The sequence below is a fragment of the Syngnathus typhle genome, linkage group LG12, assembly GCF_033458585.1.
Source record: "Syngnathus typhle isolate RoL2023-S1 ecotype Sweden linkage group LG12, RoL_Styp_1.0, whole genome shotgun sequence".
Taxonomy (NCBI): domain Eukaryota; kingdom Metazoa; phylum Chordata; class Actinopteri; order Syngnathiformes; family Syngnathidae; genus Syngnathus; species Syngnathus typhle.
This window is the reverse complement of record NC_083749.1, coordinates 4,270,484-4,295,379: the sequence shown is the minus strand read 5'-3', so window position 1 is coordinate 4,295,379 and position 24,896 is coordinate 4,270,484. Positions and strand designations below refer to the sequence as shown.

General features: G+C 45.4%; 2 protein-coding genes across 2 annotated transcripts; one reads left to right on the top strand and one right to left on the bottom strand.

The window, feature by feature from the left end:
- Positions 1–1,446: 1,446 nt before the first annotated feature.
- Positions 1,447–10,684, top strand: ark2ca (arkadia (RNF111) C-terminal like ring finger ubiquitin ligase 2Ca). Its single transcript, XM_061293841.1, has 8 exons — positions 1,447–1,775; positions 5,986–6,286; positions 6,359–6,472; positions 6,547–6,676; positions 6,761–6,865; positions 6,932–7,027; positions 7,087–7,190; positions 7,557–10,684. Exons 1-8 carry the CDS (start codon positions 1,715–1,717, stop codon positions 7,672–7,674), a joined length of 1,029 nt encoding a protein of 342 aa, XP_061149825.1. The 5' UTR covers positions 1,447–1,714; the 3' UTR covers positions 7,675–10,684.
- Positions 10,685–11,181: 497 nt separating this feature from the next.
- On the bottom strand, positions 11,182–24,859 carry LOC133163757 (lipoxygenase homology domain-containing protein 1-like). The gene is made up of 42 exons (XM_061293974.1): positions 24,307–24,859; positions 24,110–24,224; positions 22,848–22,928; positions 22,587–22,771; positions 22,427–22,525; positions 22,216–22,364; positions 22,036–22,159; positions 21,698–21,948; positions 21,011–21,146; positions 20,779–20,939; positions 20,617–20,703; positions 20,403–20,553; positions 20,187–20,341; positions 19,956–20,111; positions 19,309–19,390; positions 18,923–19,119; positions 18,651–18,843; positions 18,403–18,563; positions 18,192–18,320; positions 17,987–18,122; positions 17,768–17,919; positions 17,556–17,689; positions 17,080–17,234; positions 16,919–17,023; positions 16,664–16,792; positions 15,680–15,847; positions 15,383–15,564; positions 15,191–15,307; positions 14,965–15,127; positions 14,732–14,886; positions 14,452–14,661; positions 14,283–14,397; positions 14,012–14,220; positions 13,758–13,943; positions 13,557–13,684; positions 13,351–13,468; positions 13,103–13,280; positions 12,376–12,561; positions 12,145–12,315; positions 11,944–12,082; positions 11,724–11,879; positions 11,182–11,662 (listed from the first exon to the last, which is right to left on the bottom strand). Exons 1-42 carry the CDS (start codon positions 24,857–24,859, stop codon positions 11,182–11,184), a joined length of 7,038 nt encoding a protein of 2,345 aa, XP_061149958.1.
- Positions 24,860–24,896: the final 37 nt, after the last annotated feature.

Here is a 24,896-nt window from a genome sequence, read left to right as displayed (position 1 = left end):
CCTCCTTTTATTAACAATCACATTTGGATTTTCGTTGATTGGAGAAAAATATTTTATAGAAGTGTAGATTTTGATGAATAATCAAGGGAAACATCAGGAAGTCTACATCTTTTTTTTTTGTAGCCATTAAAGGGTGTTGTAAATGATCTCAGACCCTTTGTTTCATATTAAGACCGTGTGTGTGTGATGGGGGCCTGCTTTTGTGTCAGTGGGAATAATGTGTACAATACTTGACGAGGGCGCCCTTTGTTTTCTTTTAGTAGTCTAGACAAGAAGAGTCTAGCGGCCAACAATACGACCTCACTCACAAAAGTAACCCGCGGGGGTCAGAGTTCATCTCACGACACCTGCCGCTAGGAGGGCATGTGGAGTTGGGCTCTAAAAGGAGGACAATGAAGGAATGGAGCAATACAGGCAAAGTCCCTCTTTAGTCATCTTTTGAGATCTCAGCTGTATGCTAATATGGACCACGCTGGCCAGGTTGTTAGTTCCAGCACATAAAAAAAAAAGTTGTGAGAGCCTTGGAGACATGTCAGCAAATGTATTTTAACGCAATTCCTGTACTGATTTCAATCATTGGGAGAAAACCCTGTCTCAATTTTAGACATACAAGTTTTTTATGTTGGACCCTGGGTCTTTATAATGCAATTTGTAATGCAGACCCCAATGAGAAAGAACCCCCCCCCCCAAAACTTTCAAATACGGAAAGCTGCATGTACAGGGATCCATATGTGTGCGCGCAACTGCAGACTCGAAGCGAGAGACGGTGGGAAGTGTAAGAAGACGACATATGGGACAGTTTAGTGACCCCCTCTTTCTCGCCTGAGCCCATCTGTTCCCTCAACCCCCCCCCCCCCCCCCCCCCCACGGGCTCATAACTCATGGCAATCACACTTTCGGCCTATCTGCATTCTGGTTCCTGCAGTTCGGTATGAGATTGTACAAGTGAGCCCTGATGAAATAGAATTGATATGGTTTGCAGTGAATATATTAAAAATCTACACACCCCAGTTTGAGTTTCAGGTTTTTATCATCGGCATGGATTCATATGGATGACCCCACTCGGGTGGACGCCTGGGGGCGCCCTCTGGACCTGAGTTGATGTTCAGGACCTTCGACCTGCCCTCTCCACGCCCCTGGCTCCTAGTTAAAAAAAATAATAAAAATTACCCTCGAGCACTTTCATGAAAAGTTGTTACATGCTATAAAGTAGAAGTTGCATCGACTTTATTTTAACTTGTCACAATAAGGAAATTTTATTTAAAACGGTAAATTTTATGAAATAAAATTAGATTTTTTTTTGCGACCGAACACAATTATGCAAACAATATATTTCTGAAGATAGTTTATGTAGGTTTCACTTGCAAAAGAAAGGTTTATTGCCTGTAATGACGAGGTTTCCACTATTTTGGCACACATTCGAGTTACGTCGCCATCGTACGAACAACGGAACTTCGTCGTTAACCGAGGACTAAACGGAGTATGCTGATTGGTTTAGCCGGATGAAAAAAAAGTCTAAAGAGGGGCGTTGTTGTGGTCCGGTTCTTGCTTCTGTGCTGGCTGCTGGGTTCCGTGATTGGACGACGGCTTGTTTTTCGGGGTGGGGGTCTGCGTGTGTTCGTTTGAGCCTCACGTTCAGGCAAAGGGGGGCGACTGGAGGGGATCACTTCCATGGACCATCTGTCTGCCTGGGCTCAACAAAGGAGGACGCAGGATGGTGTTAGTCCATGTCGGATATCTGGTTCTCCCCGTCTTCGGATCGGTTAGAAATAGAGGTACGAGCATCTTTATTACTTTCGTTCAAATATTTAAAAGGGGAAAAATATTTTCGACGCTGAAATAATGAACACAGCTGACACCTGCTACCGAGCGAGCATCGCTAACATTAGCCGCGTTGCTAACTAGCGCACGTCATTTCTATGCAGTCGTACAAAGCAAAAATACTCATTTGAATATTTTTTTTTTCTTTTTCATATAAAAGCCACGGATGGCTGCACCTGTCAACCCGATTTTCCTCCTCACTTTGCGATTTATACATCAACGTCAGCACTACGACGTGAATATTTTAATAATCAGAGCCGACTCACTCAATATGACGAGTGACGTACGTGTGTGCATCGGTTCACCGCCGGCGTTTACTCGCATCTTTTAGCTTATGGAAATCGAGAAAAAATAATATGATCATCCTTTTGGAATGTCAAGTAAAACGTCAAAAATGGAAGGCCTTCGTCATCTAATCTTTCTACTACTACCGCTGCTGCTGATACTACTACATGCATACTAGTGTGGCACCGATGATTTCATTGTGCTTTTATTTGTGTTTTCTTTTTTTCCCTGTTCCATAGTATCGAGGCTGGCTCCACATTCCGCATTTCTCAGACCTTTGTGTCCCCTCTCCTCTCCATTGTGTAGCTAACGATCATCTGCTGCTGTCTGCCCGTGTATAGCCTCTGCCTGTTTTTTTTCTATCTGCATCTATCTGGTCTTGTGGTGGGCAAAATATTCTACCTATCCTTCATCTTGTTACTCCTTCTTTTCTATTTGCTCCTTCCACATTTCCTCTTCCATCTGAAGACAACATTGGCAAAACACCAAAACGAAAAATTCACTCATGCCCTCTGTGTTGTGTTTACCAAGGAGTATTTGGGCCACACGAAAAAATAAAAACAAATAAGTGTATGCTACAAAATTGAATATTATGAGAATAAAGACAAAACTTTACAAGGATATGATAGGATTCGGAATTGTCGAGATACTAAAACATTATTTTAGATATTTACATTATTAGAACAAAGCTGTGATGGGTTACAGTGAGAGAAAAGGGTATTTTTATTTTTGTCTTTGCAAAAGTAAATTTGAATATTTTCAAAAAATTGTAGATTTTCTAGAATAAAATTGTATGGATATTGTTGAGAAAAAGCTGTAACTTCAAAATTTAAGGCAAAAGTAGAATAAAGTAATGTCACACGAAAACAAAAATAAATTAAAAAGAATTCTGAAAGAGAGTTAAAAAAATTGTCACAGTATTCCGAAAACGAATTTGTATATTTATTAGAATTTTTGGGGAGAATAAAGTTAGTGTAATGATGATAGACAATATAGTTGAGGGGGAAAAAAAGCTTTTTTTTTTTTTTTTTTAGATTAAAGTCATAATATTGTGTGGCCCATATATGCCTGGGTAGTAACTAAAGAATAACACCTTCTTGTATAGAGTCTTATTTCCACAAGTATTTTTAGTGAGTAACCCATGCTATCTCTACTGCTACTAGACATTGTGATTCTTCCATTTTATGTGTTGGTAGATGACATTCTGCTGTAAATTTCTGTAAAGTGGATACATTTTGACACTCACCCCACGATAACATCACTTCCCGTTTCCTCCTCCCTTCTCCAAACGAGGCTTCGATCACAGCCAACAGTCAAGAGGGCTTGATCGAGCTGGCCATCGTCCAAAATTGCACTCGGCCCCTCCCTCTAAAAAAAAAAAAATTAAACCGAGCAAGGTCAAGTGTGTTTGATTGGTGTTTTTCCAGCGGGTGCAATCTGCCCTGCGAAGATAATAATGCTCACTTTTGATTGAAACAGAAGTATTGATTGTCGTTAATCTGGAATTTACGAAAGATTTCACAACTCTGCCTAGTAGCAAGTAGCCAGGCAAAAATGAAATATTTATTCAGTTTAATTTCAGAAGCTGCAGTGTTTTCCTTTTTTCCAAATCAGCCTTACGGGGCACTTATGATTGTGCCCTATGAACTCTGCCTAGATACCAAAGTTAGACCGCTTCAAACTTTAGATCTCACCTATATTTAGTGACTCCTTTTACCCAAAAATTCAGCAAAAACAGTCATTTATTTTTTAGCATCTTCAGCACATATAATTAAACCACTTTATGACATAATTGTGAAAACAAGTCTTACAAAATCCTGCTAGATTAATAATTATTTGGCAGTGTCAATCAAAACTGAGCTTTATTATCCAACATTGTGTCTGGGTGGGCGTGTGTATCTCCAACATTCCCGTACATTCCCCCTTCAGTTCCCACATTAAATTGGCACGTCCAATCCCTCTCCAGTATTTCAGCCTGCGTCACAATGCTATCCATTTTACAGGGATGTGTATCCTGCACTGCTGTAGCGCTCCTTTTGGAAAACAAGAATTAGAATCAAAATGTCCTTTTTTTTTTTTTTCTTCCTCATGTTGTTGTATGACTAGCTCCTAAAATGCATGCTCATTTTCCTTTTCTCCACATGGAAGAGCATATTCCTATGTACTCTTTTTGTGTAGAAATGTCCCAGCTGTACTGAACTGTGCTGTAAAAAGCATACACATCTACTCATTGGATGCTGCTTCTGTCGTGTTAACCCTCCAGAGAAGCATGGTCGCCTCTTTTATTTGCATGGTATTATTGTGCTTATGCAGGAGCAAATGACGATCTCATTTTTTTATTATCTCACAGTGCCACGCCTATTTTTATACTAATATTTTCCAATAAAGACTCTAGTTTTCTTCCTAACCTTCAGTGTGCTTTTTGCTGATTTTTCCATGTCGCTCGCCCCCCCCCCCCTTTTACACTGCCCTTTTACCCCCCCACCCCCACCTCCCTCGTCCTCCTCCCTCCACACTGTGCTGTCACTGAGACATTTCCCCTCACTCTTTATGTGCTGCCATTTCTCAGCTGTCCCCGACAGTCGATGCAACTCGCTGCCGCACATACTTGGAATAGGTCATTTTTTTTTACAGTGGAAAGTCTAATTTAATACAATTGACCTCGGATATGATTTATTAATGATTCCTCATGGGGAAACAACAGAAATAGAAATTACAGCCAAATTTTACTGTGGAACTTCTGACTTAATTGACTTTTTGACTATACTTTTGTTCCAGTCATTTTAATTGCCACCACTGGCGGAGCTAGGATGTTTTTTCCTTGGGCGGGGGGGGGGCAATAAATATCTCACGGGGTCCGTAAAACAGAATAAATAAATAAAAAATGCTACCAAAAAAAAAAAAATTCATTTTATGTTCCCCACAGGGTGGTGGTGGAGGGGGAAATGCCCCTGCAGTCCCCCTCTTACTCCGCCAGTGGTTGTCATGCCAACACAGAAATATTAAAAATGGCATTTTATTTATTACATTCTGCTCACATGCATGTACTGTCAATAAGAGTTAATTTGCGCCTATGTGATGACACACATCCACACTGGCCGAGAGAGCGTTGCATGATGGGATAGCACTGCAGCAGACAGCAGACGGGATTAGGCTGAGGAGAGAGGAGGTGTGATTGTGTAGTTGCAGTGATGGGAGCAGCAGGGAGTAGGGGGTTGTGGGGGGGCTGCTTTTAGAGTGGTGGGCTCTACATGTCAGACTGCTGCAATCGTACGTGGGCGGAGTTTTCGGGAAGTCAGTCAAGTGAGGACACGCCGTAGGATGGTGGTGGTGGTGGTGGTGGGGGGGGAGTACTCGGCGCCAATCAGATCCAAGCCGGGGATGAAAGTATAACAGGCCTCGTTACTGCAGGCACCACTGCAATATGTCAAATATTCATACCCGGAGACAAACGGTTTGATATTTACATGCCCTTACGCCAGCGTAGCGCTCTGCCTTTTTAGTCAATCAACAAAACAAAGTCTGACATTTCTGCTCCACTTGCTCAGAGGAATATTAAGATCTCTTTGTTTACCATTTAAGGGGCTAATTTATGAATGAATGGCAATAGGAGCCATCTGACCTCACTATAAATTGCTGGAAATGATGGGTTGGATTGAATCCAATAATGCACTTTATGATGATGAGTATTTTTGCTTTTTATGTCGCCATGACAACCAGACTCCCGCGTCTCATTCCGCAACAGCAGGCAGAGGAGTGAGCTACTTGGAAGTCATTTGTTCTCTCCTAGGGTTCAGTGGGACTACTTTCAGCCCGCCGCCTCGGTGGTTTGTTTAAAAAAAAAAAAAAAAAAAAATTGGATCTTTTCTGACCACGCAGGTGCACACTTCACCAGGCACCAACACAGCCATGCTACCTCCTGCCGACATTTTCACCTGGGCGCCCCGCAGGCGCCCATCTCGGCCGAGTTCCCTTTAGGACACGCCGGCCAGCCCGCTCAGACGGGCCTGGCCGCCCACCTCCCTCCCGGGCACCATCAACCCCTCGCTGCCCTGCCTGCCGGCCCACAGTTCCAGGACGTGTCGGGGCCTCCGTTCCTACCTCAGGCCTTACACCAGCAATACCTCATCCAGCAGCAGCTTCTAGAAGCGCAGCACCGCCGGATTCTCCCACACTCCAGGTGATTTGCAGAGAGAGAAAAAATAGTTCGACTACAAAACAAGACTAATATTTACAAACCCATCGCCCACAGAAGGACCCAAGAACGAGTTCCCCTCAACCCTCACCGTCTCCGCTCGGCTTACGAGTACTCCCCGCCCCTCCACGCCCTGCAGCAGCCCAGATACCTGGCCGAAGGCACCGACTGGTGAGTCAGGATCTTAAAGTGATCTCGTCTGTCACGTCGCGGCGACTTAACGGCACCGTCTGTCTACCTGGCAGGGATCTCAGCGTCGACGCCGGCCTCCCTCACCACCAGTACCACCTGCAGCAGCTGCCGCAGCACTACCAGCACTACCTGGCCTCTCCCCGAATGCATCACTTTCCCAGGAACACGTCCTCTGCACAAGTGGTTTGTACTTAACCCTGATTCGGCCAGCCTTCACCATTCTGGGAAAGATTGAAAACTAGCCTTTTTTTTTTTTTTTTTTGCTAGGTTGTGCATGAAATCAGAAACTACCCATACCCCCAACTGCACCTGTTGGCACTGCAGAGTTTGAACCCCTCCAGGCATGCTACTGCCGTGCGGGAGAGCTACGAGGTAAAAAAAGAAAGTCTTAAAAAAAAAAAGTTGACAAATTAAACATGTGTATTGTTTTTATTCCAGGAGCTGCTTCAGTTGGAGGACCGGCTAGGCAGCGTTAATCGAGGCGCAGTGCAGACCACCATCGAGCGCTTCACCTTTCCGCACAAATACAAAAAGGTAACAATTGACGCCTCATGGAAGGCCCTTTGGATTTTAACCCTCTGCTCCTGAAACAGAGGAAGCCCTTGCAGCTGAAGCTCGGTGGGGAGGAAGAGGAGACGGACGTGGATGAGAAGTGCACCATCTGCTTGTCCATGCTGGAGGACGGCGAGGACGTCAGGTCAGCTGGTTATCGAAAATATACATTATTTTGTCGTTGTTGGCAAGCGTGAATCCGTTCCAAAAAGTTAGGCTCAAACAATCGTACAAAAACCGAAGCAATAATTCCCATTAGAAATAAATGTAAATCCATTTAATCCGTTCTAGACACTCGAAAATAATCATTTCATTTCACATTATTTTGTAACGGAGGGTCCAAGTAGAATTTTTAAGTGAGGGGGTTGTAGCAGCCAGGGCTCGGGTTGCGACATATGTGTGCATCCTCAGCTGTCTCTAGGATTGATGATGTCCTTACGCCTGACAGGGCAAAACTAAAGTAAGCCAAAGTAAGTGAACACCCTCCGCTCCTCGTCCTTGTGTCCCACAGGAGGTTACCCTGCATGCATCTCTTCCACCAAGGCTGCGTGGACCAATGGCTGGCGACCAGCAGGAAATGTCCAATCTGTCGAGTTGACATTGAGACGCAGCTGAACCCCGACAGCTGATGAGATTTTTCGCCCCCACGCCGTTTCCTACCACTGCTTTCTTCCATCCTCCTCCTCCTCTTCTCATACCCCCCCCCTCCCCCAACCACGGGTGCTTTTGCCAAATGTCTCCTGATTTTTGATGTGACTTTTTTTCTTTTGGACTCTCGCTTTACTGAGCCAAGCCAGGGAGTAGAAGTACAAGAGAACTCTATCTCTCTTCTCGCGCCTCCCCCCCTCCCCCCCCCCCTTTTCTCTCTTTCTATAGAACACAAGCACATCTGCACACACTAACAAGTCGTGTACACAGGGTTTCATTGTAGCTTGCTGGTTTTACGTGGTGACCGTGGTGGTGTGGTGCAGGGGTTCTCAAACTTTTTGGGTCCAGGGATTTGTTTTGTAACCCAATCTTAATACTAAACATAATTTGTACCCCTAAATGTCATAGGAATTAAAAAGTTACCTATTTTCGAGGGTGGTTATAATATTACAATAATGTTTTCTCTAGGGAAAAATAATTGTTATGAGAATTAAATTGTATTGTTTTTTTTTATTGAAAAAATAGTCATCTTTACAAGAAAAACATTTTCTCAAGGAGATAAAAAGTTAATGAGAATTAAGTCATATTTTTCCAACGTCAAGGCAAAATATTATAATTAAGTCCCTGTAAAGTGGAAATAAATCTAAGTCTTATTATGAATTATTTTCCAGATGCCCACGTTACAGCTCGCGGGGCCCGAGGACTCCAGTTTGAGAACCAATGGTGTAGTGTAGGCGCCTCTGAGCCGTGTAGCATGTCCTTAAAGCCATGACTTAACGTCCCATTGCGAGCTGACTGTCTCTCTGACTCTTTCTTCTCTCTTTTTCCTTCTTCCTGGAACACAAAAATGCCGTGTTTACCTTTTATGATCGTAGAGTAGCAGCAAGCACGCGAGGCGCGCCACCGCCTCCTTCGGGGTTGGGGGCGCCCCCGAGCGCCATCTGTGGCGTGTTTTTAAAGCTATCGTGCAGCTTTGACGTTTTGCAATACGCTTGTGTCGATCGACACTGCCGGCCGCTGAGTCGGTGAATCGCCACAGTTCAAACTAAGTCGAACCTTTCCATGGGAATAATTGGCTACTAGTTAGCTACGATTCTAAAAATAACTCACCTGTGAAATTATTCGATTAGCATCAACTGTATTTTAGTTTTATGATATTTATTTTCTGTTATTCCTCAGCTCAGCTTCCCATGGAAAGTTTTCGGCCACCCTGTTTTGCAACTGGAGCTGCCAAACAAACGCCGCATGTGTGCTTGCCCTGTCGCGCAACATTAGCACAACGCTTCCGGTAAACGTGAATTACGGGATGCTTCAACTTATTACATCACAAAGCCAAAAAAAAATAAAATGGACGCTATCATGCACTGTTGGAGTATACTAGTATTAGTAGTAGTAGTATGTGGGAAGCTTTAGCGCTGTCCTTGTTAGCTTTTCCGAATGAAAACTGCATGCGTTTGTGGTCCCGGCAGCTTAAAACTACAAAGATGGCGTCCTTTATTATTTCAGAGCTAAAGAACAAGCACAGGCTTTTTATTGGCTCCTACTTGAGTGCGTGACTTTTTTGTGCGATCGACCCGCCCCTCCCTTTCCCTTGTGGTTGCTACGCCGGTTGCTATGCTGTATCGCTGTAGAATGTGACGTGCGACGGAGGCAGCCTCTCTCTCACAGTGCACAAACAACGACACAATGAATTCTCATTCAAACGTGACAACGCCCTTTACGCACTGTGATTGTGATTAATTTTTTACGTTGATTTTTTTTCCGTCTTGTGCACTGCCAGTGTCGACACTGCCTCCGCCTGTGATGACGAAGTGTTCATAGTTTACACAGGGTGTTGTCCATTGAGATGCCTTAAGTATTTAACAATCATAATTTATTACTAACTGTAGATACAGTGGCTATTTAAATTTTTTTTTTTATCATTTTATTTATTTAGACACACACACATTAAATTGAAAAGAAACGATTACCTCATCTTCTGCATTGTTTCCAGTGCTTTGCATGCAGCTGTATGGGAATACTAAGGAAATATTTACAAAAAGGAAAAAAATATTATTATTATTACTGTTAGCACTGCTGCTGCTGCTCTCCGTTAAAGCCTCCCCTATCATCTTCCAGTGGTGCTGTGGATATCGCTGACATTCCATCCCATGCAACACTTGCCAATGCTGTGACATAATATTTAGTGGACAAACTGCAATGGAGTTGACTGGTTCTTATTATTTCGTTTTTTGTTTTTTTTTCGGCACTGTTCTGATAAGGGAACCCTCTCACTGGCACCTCTGTGCTTATTAACATTACTGTATTTTTTTTTTTCTCCACTTAAACACTTTTCAGTGTAAAACAGTGCCTCACAAAATAATAATAATAAAAAAATAAAAAAGGCACTATTCATTTATTTATTTTTTAATTTCCATCATCCTTCCTCTTAGTTTCCTTTGACAGTGTACGGAAGGTTTTTAAAGCACAACTGCATGTTTTCTCAGGTTTCAATGCACTGATTCAATGGCTTGAGATTGACTTTACAAATATATTTTTTTTTTCCCGTAAAATAGGTTTTCTTTATGTTGCTTGAATGCAAACAACGCACGGAAATATCTCGCCCGAAAAGAAGAGTGCCAGTGAAAGGGCTGCCGCTATTTTTGTGTGTGTGTATAAATCGGATCAATCTGCTGTTTTAGCCGTGACTGCGCAATGTTTTTCAATATGGGATATTTTATCTGAAAATAGAACTATTTATCATGAATATTAAAGCAATACCGCATTAACGGTGACGAGTGTGTGCGACGTGGACGAACATATTGCAAATACGTGTTAGATTCACGCGTGGTGGAATTTTTTTGTACCTTATTTATTCTACTACTAATGATGATGATTTCAAAAGTGGCATTGCTAAACCCAAACTTTTTTTGTTTTTTGTTTTAAAATTGTTTCATGGCTTGTACATTATCTTTTTGTATGTGCTCTTTTTGTAATAAAATGCGGAAAGAACCAAGTTGTCAAATGTGAATCATGTTTCTACTTAATCAAATTATTATAAAAAAAAAAAAAAATCCATTCTAAAATTAAATGCTTGTTATCTTACATTAAAATAATTATTCTTTCAAGAATAAATCCTAATATTGATGTTAAAAATTGTTTATTCTTGCAACTTTTTGATTTGTTTTTTAATGACTCACATGTGGAATAAAAGCCTTAAAATCCAAATTTTTTTAATGACATATACAAAACTCAACAATCCAGCAAAGCAAGTGAAACTCTTTTGGAGACTTTGGGCTTCAAAAAAATTGGCACATACGTTTTTTTTTTTTTTTCTGACCAAACAAAAAATAATAAAAAAGTAAATTTTTGTCACATTTCCCAATGTAAACAAATGTCCGTGAAAAACTTTACAGAAGAAAAACAATCCGACCCCCCATTGCTAAATACTCAGTTGGCTGAATGAAACAATTACGCCATACTCACCCCCCCCTTGTGAATTTAGCTGTTCAGTATTTGGGGTAGAGGACTCTGACGATCTGCCCGTCAGCCCTTTTAGTGTCCAGCCACTTCCCGCACAGGAAAATGGTGGTGACGCCATTGGCGGTGTTGGTGACTTCCACGCGATCCAGCAGCCAACCAGGATGCAGACCCGAGTTATCATGCTCCACTCTCACCTTCTGCAACTCTCCCATATCCAGCATCTCCAACAGGAAGCGATCCGTCTGCTCCCGCTCAAAGAGGTTCCGGAACTTCTGCCGCAGCTGCCGCCGACCCGAATCACCGTTGGAGCCGAAGACGGTGATGGAGACGTTGGCGTCGGTGCCAGCTCCCTTCCCGTCGCCCGTGATGACGATGATCTCGTACTTGACGGGCACCAGGCTTCGGGCCTTGCTGGCGAAGCTCTCGATGGCCTTGGTGCACTCGAAGGTCAAGAAGTCGTCCCTCTTGGCCGACAACGGGACGAGGGCGTCACAATGGAAGATGTACCTAAAGAGAAATATTCTAATATTCGTCCCACCAAATTAGCCTTTCCAAACGTGGACCTTACTTGTTGCCCAGCTCTCTTTCCGTGACCACCACCTCCTCCGCGTGCCAGTGAAGCTCCTCCTTGACTTTCTTCCCATCCTTGGATATGTGGCCAACGCAGATGCTGACAATGTCGCCCAGGTTCTTGGATGTAAACTCAAATCTGTCAACGTTTCCCCTAAAAAAAAAAGTGCAGTGGTATGGTCCATCTAACAACCCAAATAACTTTATTCATATGTTACCGTAAAAACCTCCTCTTCTTCGAAGAGTTCTCCATTGAGAACTCCTTTGATCGACCCTTCCTCCCCTCCAACACGATCCAAACGTTCTCCTTGGTTTCCGCCTCTGCCGTGTCTCCAGTGGTGACGCAAATTTCGTACTCTTTGGGAGAGCGAAGGAAAGATAAGTAACATTGAATGACGTCATGGGAAAAAAAGTCTTACTGGTTTTCTCGTCAAGGTCCAAGTATTCGTTGTTAGCGCACGGCAACTCCCTCATGATCTGTCCGTCGCCGTCGTTTTTGGCGAGCCAGCGGTCGCAGGGAAAGCGGAAGGTCTTGTCCATGAGTTCGTCCTTCACGTCGATGTAGTCCAATTGCCATCCTGGAGCGAGGCCTGCATGCAAAGCCAGAAGATGAGACGTCCACCTCAAGTGAGTCGGCGTCTTTTTCTAACCTGTGTTGTCGTGCCACACTCGGACTTTGGAAAGGTCACCCAGGCTCAAGATGTCTACAAATCGGAAGGTATCCATCTGCTTTCGCTCAAACTTGTTGGACTTGTTGCACTCTTTCAACGCCAAAGTCCCTGTGTCGCCGTTCTCGCCGAAAATAATGATCCAAACATTGGCGTCGGTACCGGCCCCTGAAGGAGACGAGACACTGAATCCGAGCCAAACTGACACCTATGGACCAATTAATTGATTGGTGAGGTGAGGCGAGAAAGAGTCTGCCTCACAGCATTAAATTCTCATCATGAATTATTCATTGCTTTGGCAAGAGACTTTGAAGAAGAAGACTGGAGAGTCAAATGCCAGCGTTCTGTCTGAATCGTTTCCCGTCTTGCTTTAAGTGATCTTAACAGATGTGTCTCGACCTCTCACATCGTCACATCGTGATGAAGATCCCGGAGGAGGCCATTAAATGATGCTGTGTATCGCCTACGCGATGCTTCACCAGCCTCGCTCATTAGCGAGGCGGGACTGCGTCTCGGGTTTGCAGCGGCTACCCGAGGTCACAATGCTGCACTTGAGGTCAAACTGTTGTATTGATTAGCAACAGTGATGGAAAGTCACCAAAAACAAAGACTCCGTTTCATAAATAGAGAGATGAAAAGCTCTAATCTGGAGACATCATCTGAAATGGCTATTGTCACCCTTGCCATGACATTAACTATGAAGACACACCTGTGACATCTCCAGTCTTGACCTGAACCACATAAGTGGTGAGCTCCACCATGGTCTCCTCATCCACCACTGCAGCCATCTCGCAAATCATGGTCCTTTGGGGTCCACATGTCCTGGACAGCCACTCCTCATAGGTGAACACAGACACCTCCCCCGTGGTCAGGTTGTTCATGGTCACCTGCAGAAGTCCGTCGTTTGATAAGAAGCTCAGATGGAGAACCTGGCTAAGGTTTTCATGGTGGACCAACCGTATCAAGGAACCAATCCGGTCTGCTGCCTGAGCCGTCAATACGTAGCCTCATCTTCCTGAGAGGAGCGATGTCATCTATCTCCATGTTAAAGGTGTCCTCCTGACCACGCTCAAACCTAAAAATCAGTGGAGGAACTCAATTTGCAGGTAAAAAAATGACTCCCACGATACCTTCTAACTGGACGTTTCATTCTGGGGTCTCACCTGTCCTCATTCTTCCGCAGCAACATTTCCTCAGTACTGCCGTTGGCACCAAAAACAGTCATGAAGATCTTGGTGTCTGTTCCTGCGTTTTGGACATCCCCCGTGACCACAGTCACTTCATAAATGACCTGTGAGAGGACCACGACTCTTCAGATCTTTCGATACAGAATTAATTTTTGAATGTCAGAAGTTGTTGCGTACTTTCTGGGAAATGGAAACGGCTTCTGCATCCAGAATGTTGAAAACTCTGGCGGTCAGGCCGTCACCGCGATCTTTGGCCAGCCAGCATGCGCAAGCAAAGATAAATTTAACCCCTTTGGTTGGCACGGCAACGGAGAGCTCATCTACCAACCAGCAGCTCTCGGGAGTGGCACCGTCATGGCCGAGCTGCGAGAAGATTTCAGGTCGTGGTCTCGGTTTTAGGATTCTCGATTAAACGATGGGTTGACCCTCACCTCGACCTTTTTGATCTCCCACACGTCTGAGCCGTAGCACTCGAAGCTCTCCATAGATCCGGCCTGGAGGCCCTTCCTCCCATCCGGCGGATCCAACCACAATCTATCCGTCCGGCTGTGATTGGCTCCGATAATAATCACGTAGGCCCTGCTGGTGGTTCCGGCGTCTCGCTCCAGCCCGGTGCACAGTGTGATGTGGTACGGTATGACTGCGTGGGAAAGTTCTGCTTAACATCTGGAGGTCTTTCGTGGGAATACTGACGTTCCTTACCAGGGAGTTCCTCGACCTCCTCTTCCTTCTTTTTGCTCTTTTTGTTCATGTTGTTGTCGACGCTCTTCAAGGTTGACTTCTTGATACTCAGGTTCTCTCGGACCCCCTCGTAGCCCTGAAAGAACCGTACGTTGAGTAGATGACTTCTCTCTCGGAAACTCGAAATTACCTTAATGTAGAAAACTCTCTGGATGCGGCGGTCCTCCCTCTTCCTGGACAGCCACCGTTCGCACAAGAAAAGGAAGACCTCCTCTGTGTCCACGTCGAGAACCTCCACCTGGTCCAGGTACCAGTCTGGGCTCATCATGCTGTTATCATGGCGGATCTTGATCTTGAACACCTGCCCCAGATCCACAGCCTCGATGGTGAACTTATCCACCTGTGAAAACGAGAACTTTCACTGCCTCAACTTTGTTTATTTGTCTTCTTCATTGTCGTTGTTTCCTTACGGATCCTCTCTCAAATTTGTTGCTGTTGGTCTCCGACTTGCTGAGCTTCCTCTCGCCAGTATCACCCAGGTCGCCGTAGATGGTGAGGAACACGTTGGCGTCGGTGCCCGCCCCGTACATGTCGCCGGTCATCACGGACACTTTGTACGTATGTGCTGAGGTCAAATGAAGACCACACACGTCAATCAGAAGATTGAAAATATGCTAACGGTCTTGCGGTGTGTTTATCGTACTCTCCAGGGCGTCCTCCACCTCCACCTCAGTGATCTTCAAACTCCCGTCCCGTGCCAGCTTCTCGGTGATGATGTCAGAGGGCACCAGTTCCCTCACAGTCTCCCCATCGTCCTCCGACTTGGCGAGCCAGCGCTCACACGGGAAGATGACCGTCTCCGAGCCCTGCGACACAAGTTGGTCCCTCAGTGAGATGCGTTAAGTACCGTTACGGGATCCGGACCGCACCTTCCCCTTCTTTAGCAGGCGTCGGATCTCCACTCGGTCCAGGTACCAGCCTGGGTTGACGCCGCGATTATCGTGACCGATGCGGATCTTCTCAATGACCTCCCCAACGTCCTCCAGCTTCAGTGAGCAAATGTAAATATAATGTAAACTTCGGATTTCCACGATATGGTGATGATTTCAGTATCAGCGTACCTCCACAATGAACATGTCCTCGGCTCCCCTCTCAAAGTACATGATCCTCTCCCTCTTGTTGACGCACAGCCGCTTCTGCTGCGTGCACATGGCGTCTCTTCCATACAGGACAACAAACACGTCTGCATCCGTGCCCGCTCCGAAAACATCACCCGTGAAAATTTTGATCTCGTAGGGGACAACTAGAAAGAAACAAAAAATTAAATATTTGGTTTTTTTCCTCAGTGGGTGATCGTGGCCCAGCAGCCCCCTCTCTAGCACCGCTAATGGAGGAACATTTATCAGCGGCAATCTTACATGGTGTGTAAAGTTCTGTTTGGAGAGGATTCGGAAAAAGATCTCTGGAGATGGCGCCGTCGTCCTCGCCTTTGTCCAACCAGCGGCCGCACTGGAATCGAAGTTTCTGCCCCAGCGAAGGAGCATCAATCTCCACCCAGTCCAGGAACCAGCCTGCTGAACCACCCCCTGCTCACATTCACAGTAATGTGACCAAACCCAAAAAACAGGTGAATCCAAAACATCATAAAAATATTTTTATTATGATATCAAATTCAGTAAATCCCACTGGATTGTTTTTTCTAGCTTGACGGTCCTCCCATTTTGCAGGCTTTTCATTGTATTATTATCATTTTGTTTTTAACAGATGACTCTCATTGATATCAAGTGTAGCCCCACTGTCAGCCACAAGATGGCGACAGAGGTATTTGAGACAATATACAATTAGAAGAAGAAGAATGACAACAGGAAGTATTTCGGCGCCATTTAAATTTGACAATTAGTGAAGCATCCTCTGTAAATCTGCTTTGTGCTTCTTACCGAGCGAAATTCATCTTTTAAGGTACATGTTCGGGCATGATAAATGGTGTATTATGAGATGAGGAGTTTGTTTTAGTCGAGAAAAAAAACGAAAATGGCTGATATTTTCGTTATCTCTTGCTATCGCTCAATATATTACGCGTTTGTATTTTTAAAAAGCGTGTTTCAAGACCCTAAAAATATTAAGAACTGTTGTAAATGCTTTGAAAACATTCCGAGGGAGTATTTAAACAGAATTTTTCAATATTGTGAATTTCACTTATTGGTGGGTAATCTGGAATGTAACACCTAAAATGGAGGGAGGGAGGGGGGGGGGGGGGTTACTATATAATGTAAATGACATCAATTATGTCGTAGAAAGAAAGCAAAGTACTGGTAAAGGAATGGAAATTGCTAATTCTCATCTCTACCTCTGCCCCATACCTACAAATGTGAATTAAAACATCCAAGTTTGTGTGGCTGTACCGTGGTTGTCATGTCCAATTCGTAACTTCTTGAGCGGCCCGATGTCCACAGCTTCCACGGTGAACTCGTCGATCATGCCCCGCTCAAACTTGTTCTTGTGCGTCTTGGAGGCCTTCAAATTTATGATCCCTGGCATTCAGACAATAATAAAGTTCAGAGGCAAGTGTGTGCATATTTTAGTTGGTGAGCCGTGATATAAAATATCTGATTTGGCTCAATATAGGCTGAAAAAGTGTAGCTAATGAAGCGTCCCACCTGTGTCATCCTTGGTTCCATATAGGGTCATAGAAACATTGGCGTCCGTCCCGGCGTACTTCTTGTCCCCGGTTTTTATCCTCACCGTGTACGTGGTGGACATGGCTGTAATGTCAAGCCCACTTCAGTATCATATTCATCTTCATTTCTAATGTCCTCACCTTTCTGCTCCAAGCCCAGCGTAGCCTCAGAGTCGCCATCATCGTCCTCGTCGTCGCCTTTCTTCATGAAGGCCTCGTCCACGGGGACCAGCTCCCTGGCCAGCTGCCCGTCGTCTTCGTCCACCGCCAGCCATCGCTTGCACGGGAAGAAGTACCTGGAGCACAGTGGCCTGCGTGGTCAGGTTCTTTTCTAATGATTATGGCTTTAATACATTAGATGAAGGGTTATAAAGAGCACACAGATTATTTGCATCATCTATTTTTACTATATACCGTTCTAATAAATGTGTCTGACTTCCAGACTTCCTTTCAAAGACACCAATAGGAAAGGTCGGCTTTGAATGGGTATGTACCATTTCTCGCCACATGGTGGTGCTGTTGCATTAATGTCATGTTTGTTGTCGTTTTAGATCTTTTATTTTAAAACTATTTACAGCATGCTCAAAATATTCTATTATTTCTTGTGATTGACTTACGTGGTGTCATCCTTGTTGTCCACAATCTCCACCCTGTCCAGGAACCAGCCCGCCCCGGCCTGGCTGTTGTCATGTCGGATCCTCAGCTTCTTTAGCGTGCCCAGGTCCACGGCCGTGATGCTGAACACGTCCTCCTTGTGTCACGCACACGTACACAATCAAAAGGTGCATTTTTTATTTTACCTCCAGGGTCGCTGCAGAGGTTAGCTTACTTGGTCCCTCTCAAATTTATTGAGGTTGTTAGACTTCCTAAGGCGCCGCTCGCCTGTGTCGCCGGTTTCGCCATAGACGTTGATGTAAACCTTGGCATCGGTCCCCGCCCCCCACGGATGCCCCGTGAACACGTGCACGTCGTAAGAGTTCACTGCCGGGTGGAAAAAGATAATCGTGTGACGTTTTCAGTAACCTCGAGTACCCGTCGCTACGTTTACCCTCAAGATCTTCATCGTCATCGGTCAAGAGCTCGACCACAATCTCGCCGTCCTCTTCATCCCTGGCCAGCCAGCGGTTGCAAGGGAAGCTGAACGTCTCCACCACCTCCTGCAGCTCCTCCACCATCTCCACCTCCTCCTCTTCGTCTTTCTTCTTCTTCTTCTTTTCTTTCTTCTTATCCTTCTTGGTGCCCTCCCGCTTCACCTCCACCAGCACCATGGCCATCGTCAGGCGCTTGATGTCCACCGCCTCCAGGAACCAGCCGTCGCCAATGCCCTTGCCGTCGTGGTAGATCCTCAGCTTGTAGATCTTGCCCACATCCTGAGCTTCTATCTAGCAGCGGTGGGAGAAGTCCTCATGTAGCTAGCTACCGTCAATAAACTTTCCACATTGAACACAAGAACTCGATACCGACCTTGAAGATCTCTGTGGTACCGCGTTCAAAGTTGTTGGAGCGGCTCTTCAGGGGAAGAACTTCTGTTTTTCCATCGGCGCCGTAAATCTGACAGAAGACGTTCGCGTTGGTCCCGGCTGTTCGCACATCCCCTGTGACCACGCTCACTTCGTAGTTGATCACTATCGGCGAACATAAGATTGTAAGCTAGAGAGATGTGTCGCCATCCATCGCAAAGTCGCCGCTCTTCCACATCATTGATCATTTACATTTCTCCATCTCCAGGATCTCGCTGGGATAGATCTCCACCTCCACTTTTCCATCAGCCTCGTCTTTGCAGAGCCAGCGGTGGCTGGGGAACATGTACTCCTTGCCGTGGACCGGCACCGAGATTTGAACACTGTCCAGAAACCAGCCGGCTCGCAAGCCTTCATTGGTGTGGCCGATGAGGAGTCTGTTGATCTGCCCAGGTTAGACAATGTTGACATTTTTCATGACCTCAGATGGCACCCAGAAAAGAGGTGGATGTTTCTGAGCGCACCTTTCCGATGTTAAAAGTTTCTATGGTAAAGATGTCGGTGCGACCGGTTTCAAAATAGTTCCGCAGGTCGTTGTCCGAGACTGCCAAGGTTATCTTGGCGGTGTCGCCTCGTTCGCCGTACAATTTGACAAACACCCGAGAGTCGGAGCTGGCACCGTTCACGCTACCCGTCTTGATGACAATGTGGTAGCTCACATCTGCAAGGGGGGAGGGGGGGGGGGGAGTACAACCCCTGCCGTGAATCTCATCACGCAACGATACCATAAAAAATAATTAGCCAACAGATAAATTGATTTTGAAACAAATGCTAACAACCCAGATGAACCTTGGCTCCGCCCCCATTCTGCAAATGTCTGTTAGTCACGATGTGGGATTACTGTACTCACTGAACAACCGCAGGCCTTCTCCGGCTGGAACCAACTCGCGGACGATCTGCCCGTCATCCTCATTGCGGTCTAACCACCTGATTGGAGACGCATTCGTTCAACCATAATTGGCCCGAGGAGGGAAAGCAATCAATCAATCTATTAAATGATCAATCCCAATAACAGAAACCAGACAAGACACTTTCCAGATGCAACCCGGCGCTACTGTTGGGCTGCTGGGCTCGAATTACCGAAAGAGACAGCTGCGTTTAGTGCCTATTTGCAAGGTGAGACCCATCCATCAACTGCCTAACAACTTAATAGCATGCAACTAGAGAGCCGTCTGACCCGCGCAGGCCCAATTTACCGCACTTATCGGGTCTTTTGGATCTTTTGTTTGGAAACACAGAAAGCTGGTCATGGGGCTTAGGTGTGTTAGGAGAACAAGAGAATTAGTAGTAATGACATGGAACTAATACCTTGTCGTTTGATCGATAAAGTTAATATTTCATCTAGAATTAATTTGATAACTTCATTTTTTTTTTTTTTATGTACGAGTATGTTTATAAAAAGTATTTTGCCACTTATGTCGACTGAAAATATCATCACGTGCTCTGAGCTCAGGTAACAACGATGCATTGAGTCACAAAATGGGCCCCTTTCCTGTAACACGGGAACTCGATGGCCGACGACTCCGGCTGGCCTTCCTCCCTCACCAAGACCTTATCGAGGAACCAACCGCAGCCTCCGCCGCGCCCGTCGTGTCCGACTCGCACCCGGTGGACGCGGCCCAGGGACACGGCTTCGATGAGAAACTCGTCATGCTGAAGGGAAATAAAAAAAAAAAAAGCACCGACATGACCCGAACGCCGCTCATGTTAGCCGTACCGCTTACTCACATTGCCCTTTTCGAATTTGTTGACGTTATTTTTGCTCATGTACATGAGTCTCTCCCCGGTGTCGCCCAGGTCGCCGATGACATTGAGGAAGACGCTGGCGTCGGTGCCGCTGCCGCTGACGTTGCCCGTGCAGATGGTGATGCGATACTTCATCACTAAGCCATAAAATCAAAACTTGTTCATTTTCAAATGAATCTAAAACGCGGGTCGTCGTACAACCCGTTTTCCTACAAGGTAGCGGCTCCCCGCAAAGAGTTCCCGTCGCCGGCAGCTCTCGTACGATCTCGTTGTCGTCTTCGTTGATGTCCAGCCAACGGCCGCATTCAAACTTGTATTTCTCCATCGTCAGGGTCTTCAGTAAACTAATCTGCAAACAGTCACAGAAATTTTTTGACAAGCCAAATTTGGTCAAGAACTATAAATCCCTCACCCTCCCTAAATGCCAGCCAGAAAACGGATGCCTCTTCTCGTGCCAGATGCGCAGTTTTAGGAGTCGTCCAATGTTTGGCAATTCAATCTAAAAGGATTAAAAAGAAAAAAAAAACTCAAAGTAATTTCAGCAGTCAATGATTATAGATAATCCGGAGATTACCATGAATTTATCAAGACGGCCTTGTTCAAAACTATCCGAGTTGCTTTCCAGTTTGAGTTCATCCGATTTGCCGTTCTCTCCGTAGATCTGCAGAAATACCTGGGCGTCGGTACCCGCGCCCTTTAAGTCCGAAGTCCAGATCCACAAGGACCAGGGGTACTCTGTAGCACAAACCAGTAAGTAATTAAACTTTTAGAATTTCATCAGCGGTCTATACCCCGATGAAACTCACTCTTCTGTTTCCTCTGACGAAGAGAAACCATTTCGTAGAGCTCCCTCTCGATGAGACCGTCGCCCTCGTCCTCGTCCAGCCACATCCCGCATGGAAATGTCTGCTCCACCCCCGTGAATGGACAGTAGATGACCACCTCGATGAAAAATGGCACCCAAGTACACAGGTGAGCAATGTTGGGATCACGCAGATGGCCTGCTTCATTTTTCTTATTTTCAAAATCAATTCATTTCATCAAATCCTACAAATAATACCGATTTTATTTGAGTAAACAATGGGTTGGTTTGATTTCTGGAAACAGACAAATATTAGTAAAATAAGCAATGTTAGAAATACTATTCATTAGTTCATTTTGGTCAAGAATTGTTTGCAAATAAGAACAAAAAAAATAGTAAATACAATTATAAATCAAAACAGTAAATGAAAATAACCACATTTTTTTTAGTTTACTCATTGTGAAAAAAAAAAATGCAAATAAATTATCTTATTAAATAATTAGGATGTATGAATGAGAGATTTCAGAGAGTGCGGAAAAAAAATGTGACGTGAAGTTTTTTTGTATACGAGTGTGTGTGAGAGCATTTTAGTCAAAGACGAATGTTCAGTGAAGAATATATTAGTAGTGTTGGAAAAGAAATCAGCAAGTATGAGAGCATTTCAGCAACGAGTGTGCGAGACACCTGGTACCTTCTCGCAGTACCATCCGGCGCCCACGGCCCCGTTGTCGTGCCCGATGGTGACCCTGCTGAGAGGGCTGATCAGCTCGCAGATCTCCACGTTGAAAATGTCGATGAGGCCGCGCTCAAAGGCGCCGCCCTCCAGGAAGATTTTGCCGCTGTTCTTTAAGCCCTTGCAGCCGTGCATAACCATGTGGATTTTAGAGTTGGTCCCCGCGCCTCGCACGTCCCCCGTCATCACTTGAACGTTGTACACGATTCCTGACGGAATCGAATCGTTACATCGACTCGGACGCGAGGATCCTTGATGACGGAAACGCTCCGGTTGAGGCCGAGCGGTTGGCTCACCCATTGGCTGCAGTGAGCCGACCAGAACGTCTCTCTGGATTTTGCCGTCGTCTTCATCCATGGCAAACCAGCGATTGACGGGGAACTCGTACACTCCTTTATTCCCGATGTCATCGATTGCAACCTGAATGGAGAACTGTTAGCATTGAGCTAAGGAGCTCAGAACGAAATAGCACGTGCCTTATCGAGGAACCATCCAGCGGATGAACCTCTGTTGTTGTGGCCGATGGTGATCTTCCTCAGCCTGCCCAGGTTGGGAGCTTCGACGGTGAACTTGTCCTCCGAGCCGCGTTCAAAATTGTCCTTGTCGCTGTCCAGCCGCCGCTCCCCTTCAACGAGTCGTAAGAGGATGAACGTGAATGTGAGTTAGTCAAGCAAGGTTTTTACCCACCCGTGTCGCCGTGCTCTCCAAAGATGTTGAGGAAGACGTCGGCGTCAGTTCCACTTCCCTTCATGTCGGCGGTGAACACGCTTACGATGTATTTATTTACTGTAATGATGAAAAGGAGACAGTTTCATGACATTCAATATGAGGACTCTGTTTGCCTCACGTTTGGGGACGTCCATCTGGTTGAGGCTGCCCAGCAGGTCCCTGACAAAAAGATTGTCGCCTTCCTCGCGGCTCAGCCAGTTATTGCAGGCAAAGTAGAAGCGCAGGTGAGGCCGGCTCATGTCGGTCACCACCACCCTGTCCAAAAACCAGCTGGCATTCATGCCAGTGTTGTCGTGCTCGATCCTACGCATAGAAATCAATAGCGGCGTGAATTTTTTTCTATTATCTCTTTTTCAGCCAGCCCTAACTTGTACTTCACCTGAGCTTCTTGAGGGCACCCACGTTGTGCGTTTTGATGCGGAAAACATCCGTCTTATTCTTTTCAAAAGCAGTCCGGCTTCTGCAACGGAAGGAGTTAGCATTGTGGCTAGCATAATAACGAGACGACCATATTTGAGGGGATTTTTATTTATTTATTTTTAAAAGGCTGCACACAGTACAGTGGAACCCCTGAAGTCAAGCTAGTGAATCTCACTAAAGTGTCCTTCTTCAGCAGAACTTCAGAGGCTCCACTGTGTCTGTCCTGAACTGGCATCTCCAACATGCAAGCCAGCAGCCATGCCAAGCCAAGGCTTGTATAATTAAAGCGCACGGTGTCATGTACGGAAGAACGGAAGGCTGTCCGACACACATGAACGAGCGCCCTCCATCCGCCATCTGCTGTGAGGGAGGTCGGAACAGCACAGTGATTCCAGAAAGAAAAGCAAACTTTGGAATTCATGCAACTGCCGAGTTCCACTGAATGTCCAAAGGGTTGCACGCTGGCCGCCGACCGTATCGTGTCAGTCACACGATACAGGCGCGACCCGATTATCGGTACAAATGGGAGTAAGGTGAAACTCGCTGAATACACGTCACGCGTACGCCCAACTCAAGGTGTGGCCCGACATGATCCCGCATGGGGCGACAATAAAGTCAGGATTGCGCCGCCCGGTAACCCGATCGGGTCAATCAATGTGCGACTGCCTGACAGTTATTTGATCGTCTGCAAAGGTATAAAAAAAAAAGAGACATCGTGGTCTTCTTCCATTCCCTCTAGAATTGGGAAGAAGACCGGCCATGTCACGTAGTTCCGCCTTACTCCAAATACTGTATCGAAGAGAGCATCCCGTTGCTAAGGTAACCGAGCCTCTTTTCAGAAGGCTCAGCAGTGAGAACATGTGAAAATGATATTCAATTCAAAATAAATCAACAAACAAGGAGTGCTCTCTCATACAGTGCTGCACAATACAAGCCAACAACAGAATTTGAAACCTTCAAAGTACCTCTTTTCTGTGCTGAAAAGACCAAAAGGGGAATAGAAAATAGTCATTAGTTACTTTACATGAATAAATAGAAACAGTTTGGCTAGTTGCTAACCCTAAACCAAAAAAAGAAGAAAAAAAAAAAAACCTCTTAGTTCAACTTCCGAGGATCCACACAGATTCCAGAATGTAAAATAAATTTAAAAAAATTAATAGAAAAAATGTAAATCAATACATTTAAATCAATACATTTAAATAAATAAAAAAATCTGCTCACTTGCTGGCCAGGTGGACTTTTGGAGTAACACCAAACTCCCCGAAAAGCGTCACAAACACGTTTGCGTCCGTCCCGGCTCCTTTCACGTCACCGGTGATGGCCACCACCTCGTAGACTAGAACCAGAAGAAGAGAATTTAGTTCCAAAGATGAAATTTGTACTTGATGACTTCTCATGACTAGCAAAGTGGAGCTCACCTTTCTTCTTGTAATAGACGTCCTCGTAGCCGTCGGAGGAGTCGGTGTGGTAGTTGAGGAGCTCGCTTTGGTAGATGGCGGCATAGTCCACGTGCTTGTTTTTCGACTTCTTGCCTTTTTTCTTTTTGTCCTCGTCACTTTCGCCCGATCCCTTCTTGGTTTTTTTCTTCTTCTTCTTCTTGGAGTCTTCCTCGGCGGGTTCGTCTCCCTCATTGTGAGACGTTTTCTTCTTCTTGCTCTTTGTTTTCTTCTCAGCGTCTGCTTCGTCTGGGTTCTCCGTGGAGGATTTCTTCTTTTTCTTCTTCTTCTCCTCCACACTGTTGTCTTCTTTGGCGGTTGTCTCGTTGTTGTTCTGCTCACCTTCCTCCTTCTCAGTCTCGGTCTTTTTCTTCTTTTTGTCTTTTTCCGAGGAGCCGGAACGCTCTGAACTTTTTTCCTTCCGAGTCTTCTCGCCTTTGCTGCTTCTCTTCTTCAACTCAGGCGCTTCCTCCACTTCTTCATCCACCTCCTCACTTTCTTCTAATAATCTCGAATGTTTGTGTTTGGAAGGCATCTTTGCTTCACTCTCTCGCCGAGGTTTCTCTGGAGCT

Bases quoted from the DNA above. Each gene is read 5' to 3' on its own strand.
- ark2ca (XM_061293841.1), top strand. From the start codon at position 1,715: ATGGTGTTAGTCCATGTCGGATATCTGGTTCTCCCCGTCTTCGGATCG. The intron at 6,287-6,358 runs GTGATTTGCAGA...CATCGCCCACAG, and splicing joins CGGATTCTCCCACACTCCAG to AAGGACCCAAGAACGAGTTC. The intron at 6,677-6,760 runs GTTTGTACTTAA...TTTTTTTGCTAG, and splicing joins ACACGTCCTCTGCACAAGTG to GTTGTGCATGAAATCAGAAA.
- LOC133163757 (XM_061293974.1), bottom strand. From the start codon at position 24,859: ATGCCTTCCAAACACAAACATTCGAGATTATTAGAAGAAAGTGAGGAG. The intron at 18,844-18,922 runs GTGCGCTCAGAA...TAACCTGGGCAG, and splicing joins AAACTTTTAACATCGGAAAG to ATCAACAGACTCCTCATCGG. The intron at 13,944-14,011 runs GTGAGGGTCAAC...ATCTTCTCGCAG, and splicing joins GGGAGATCAAAAAGGTCGAG to CTCGGCCATGACGGTGCCAC.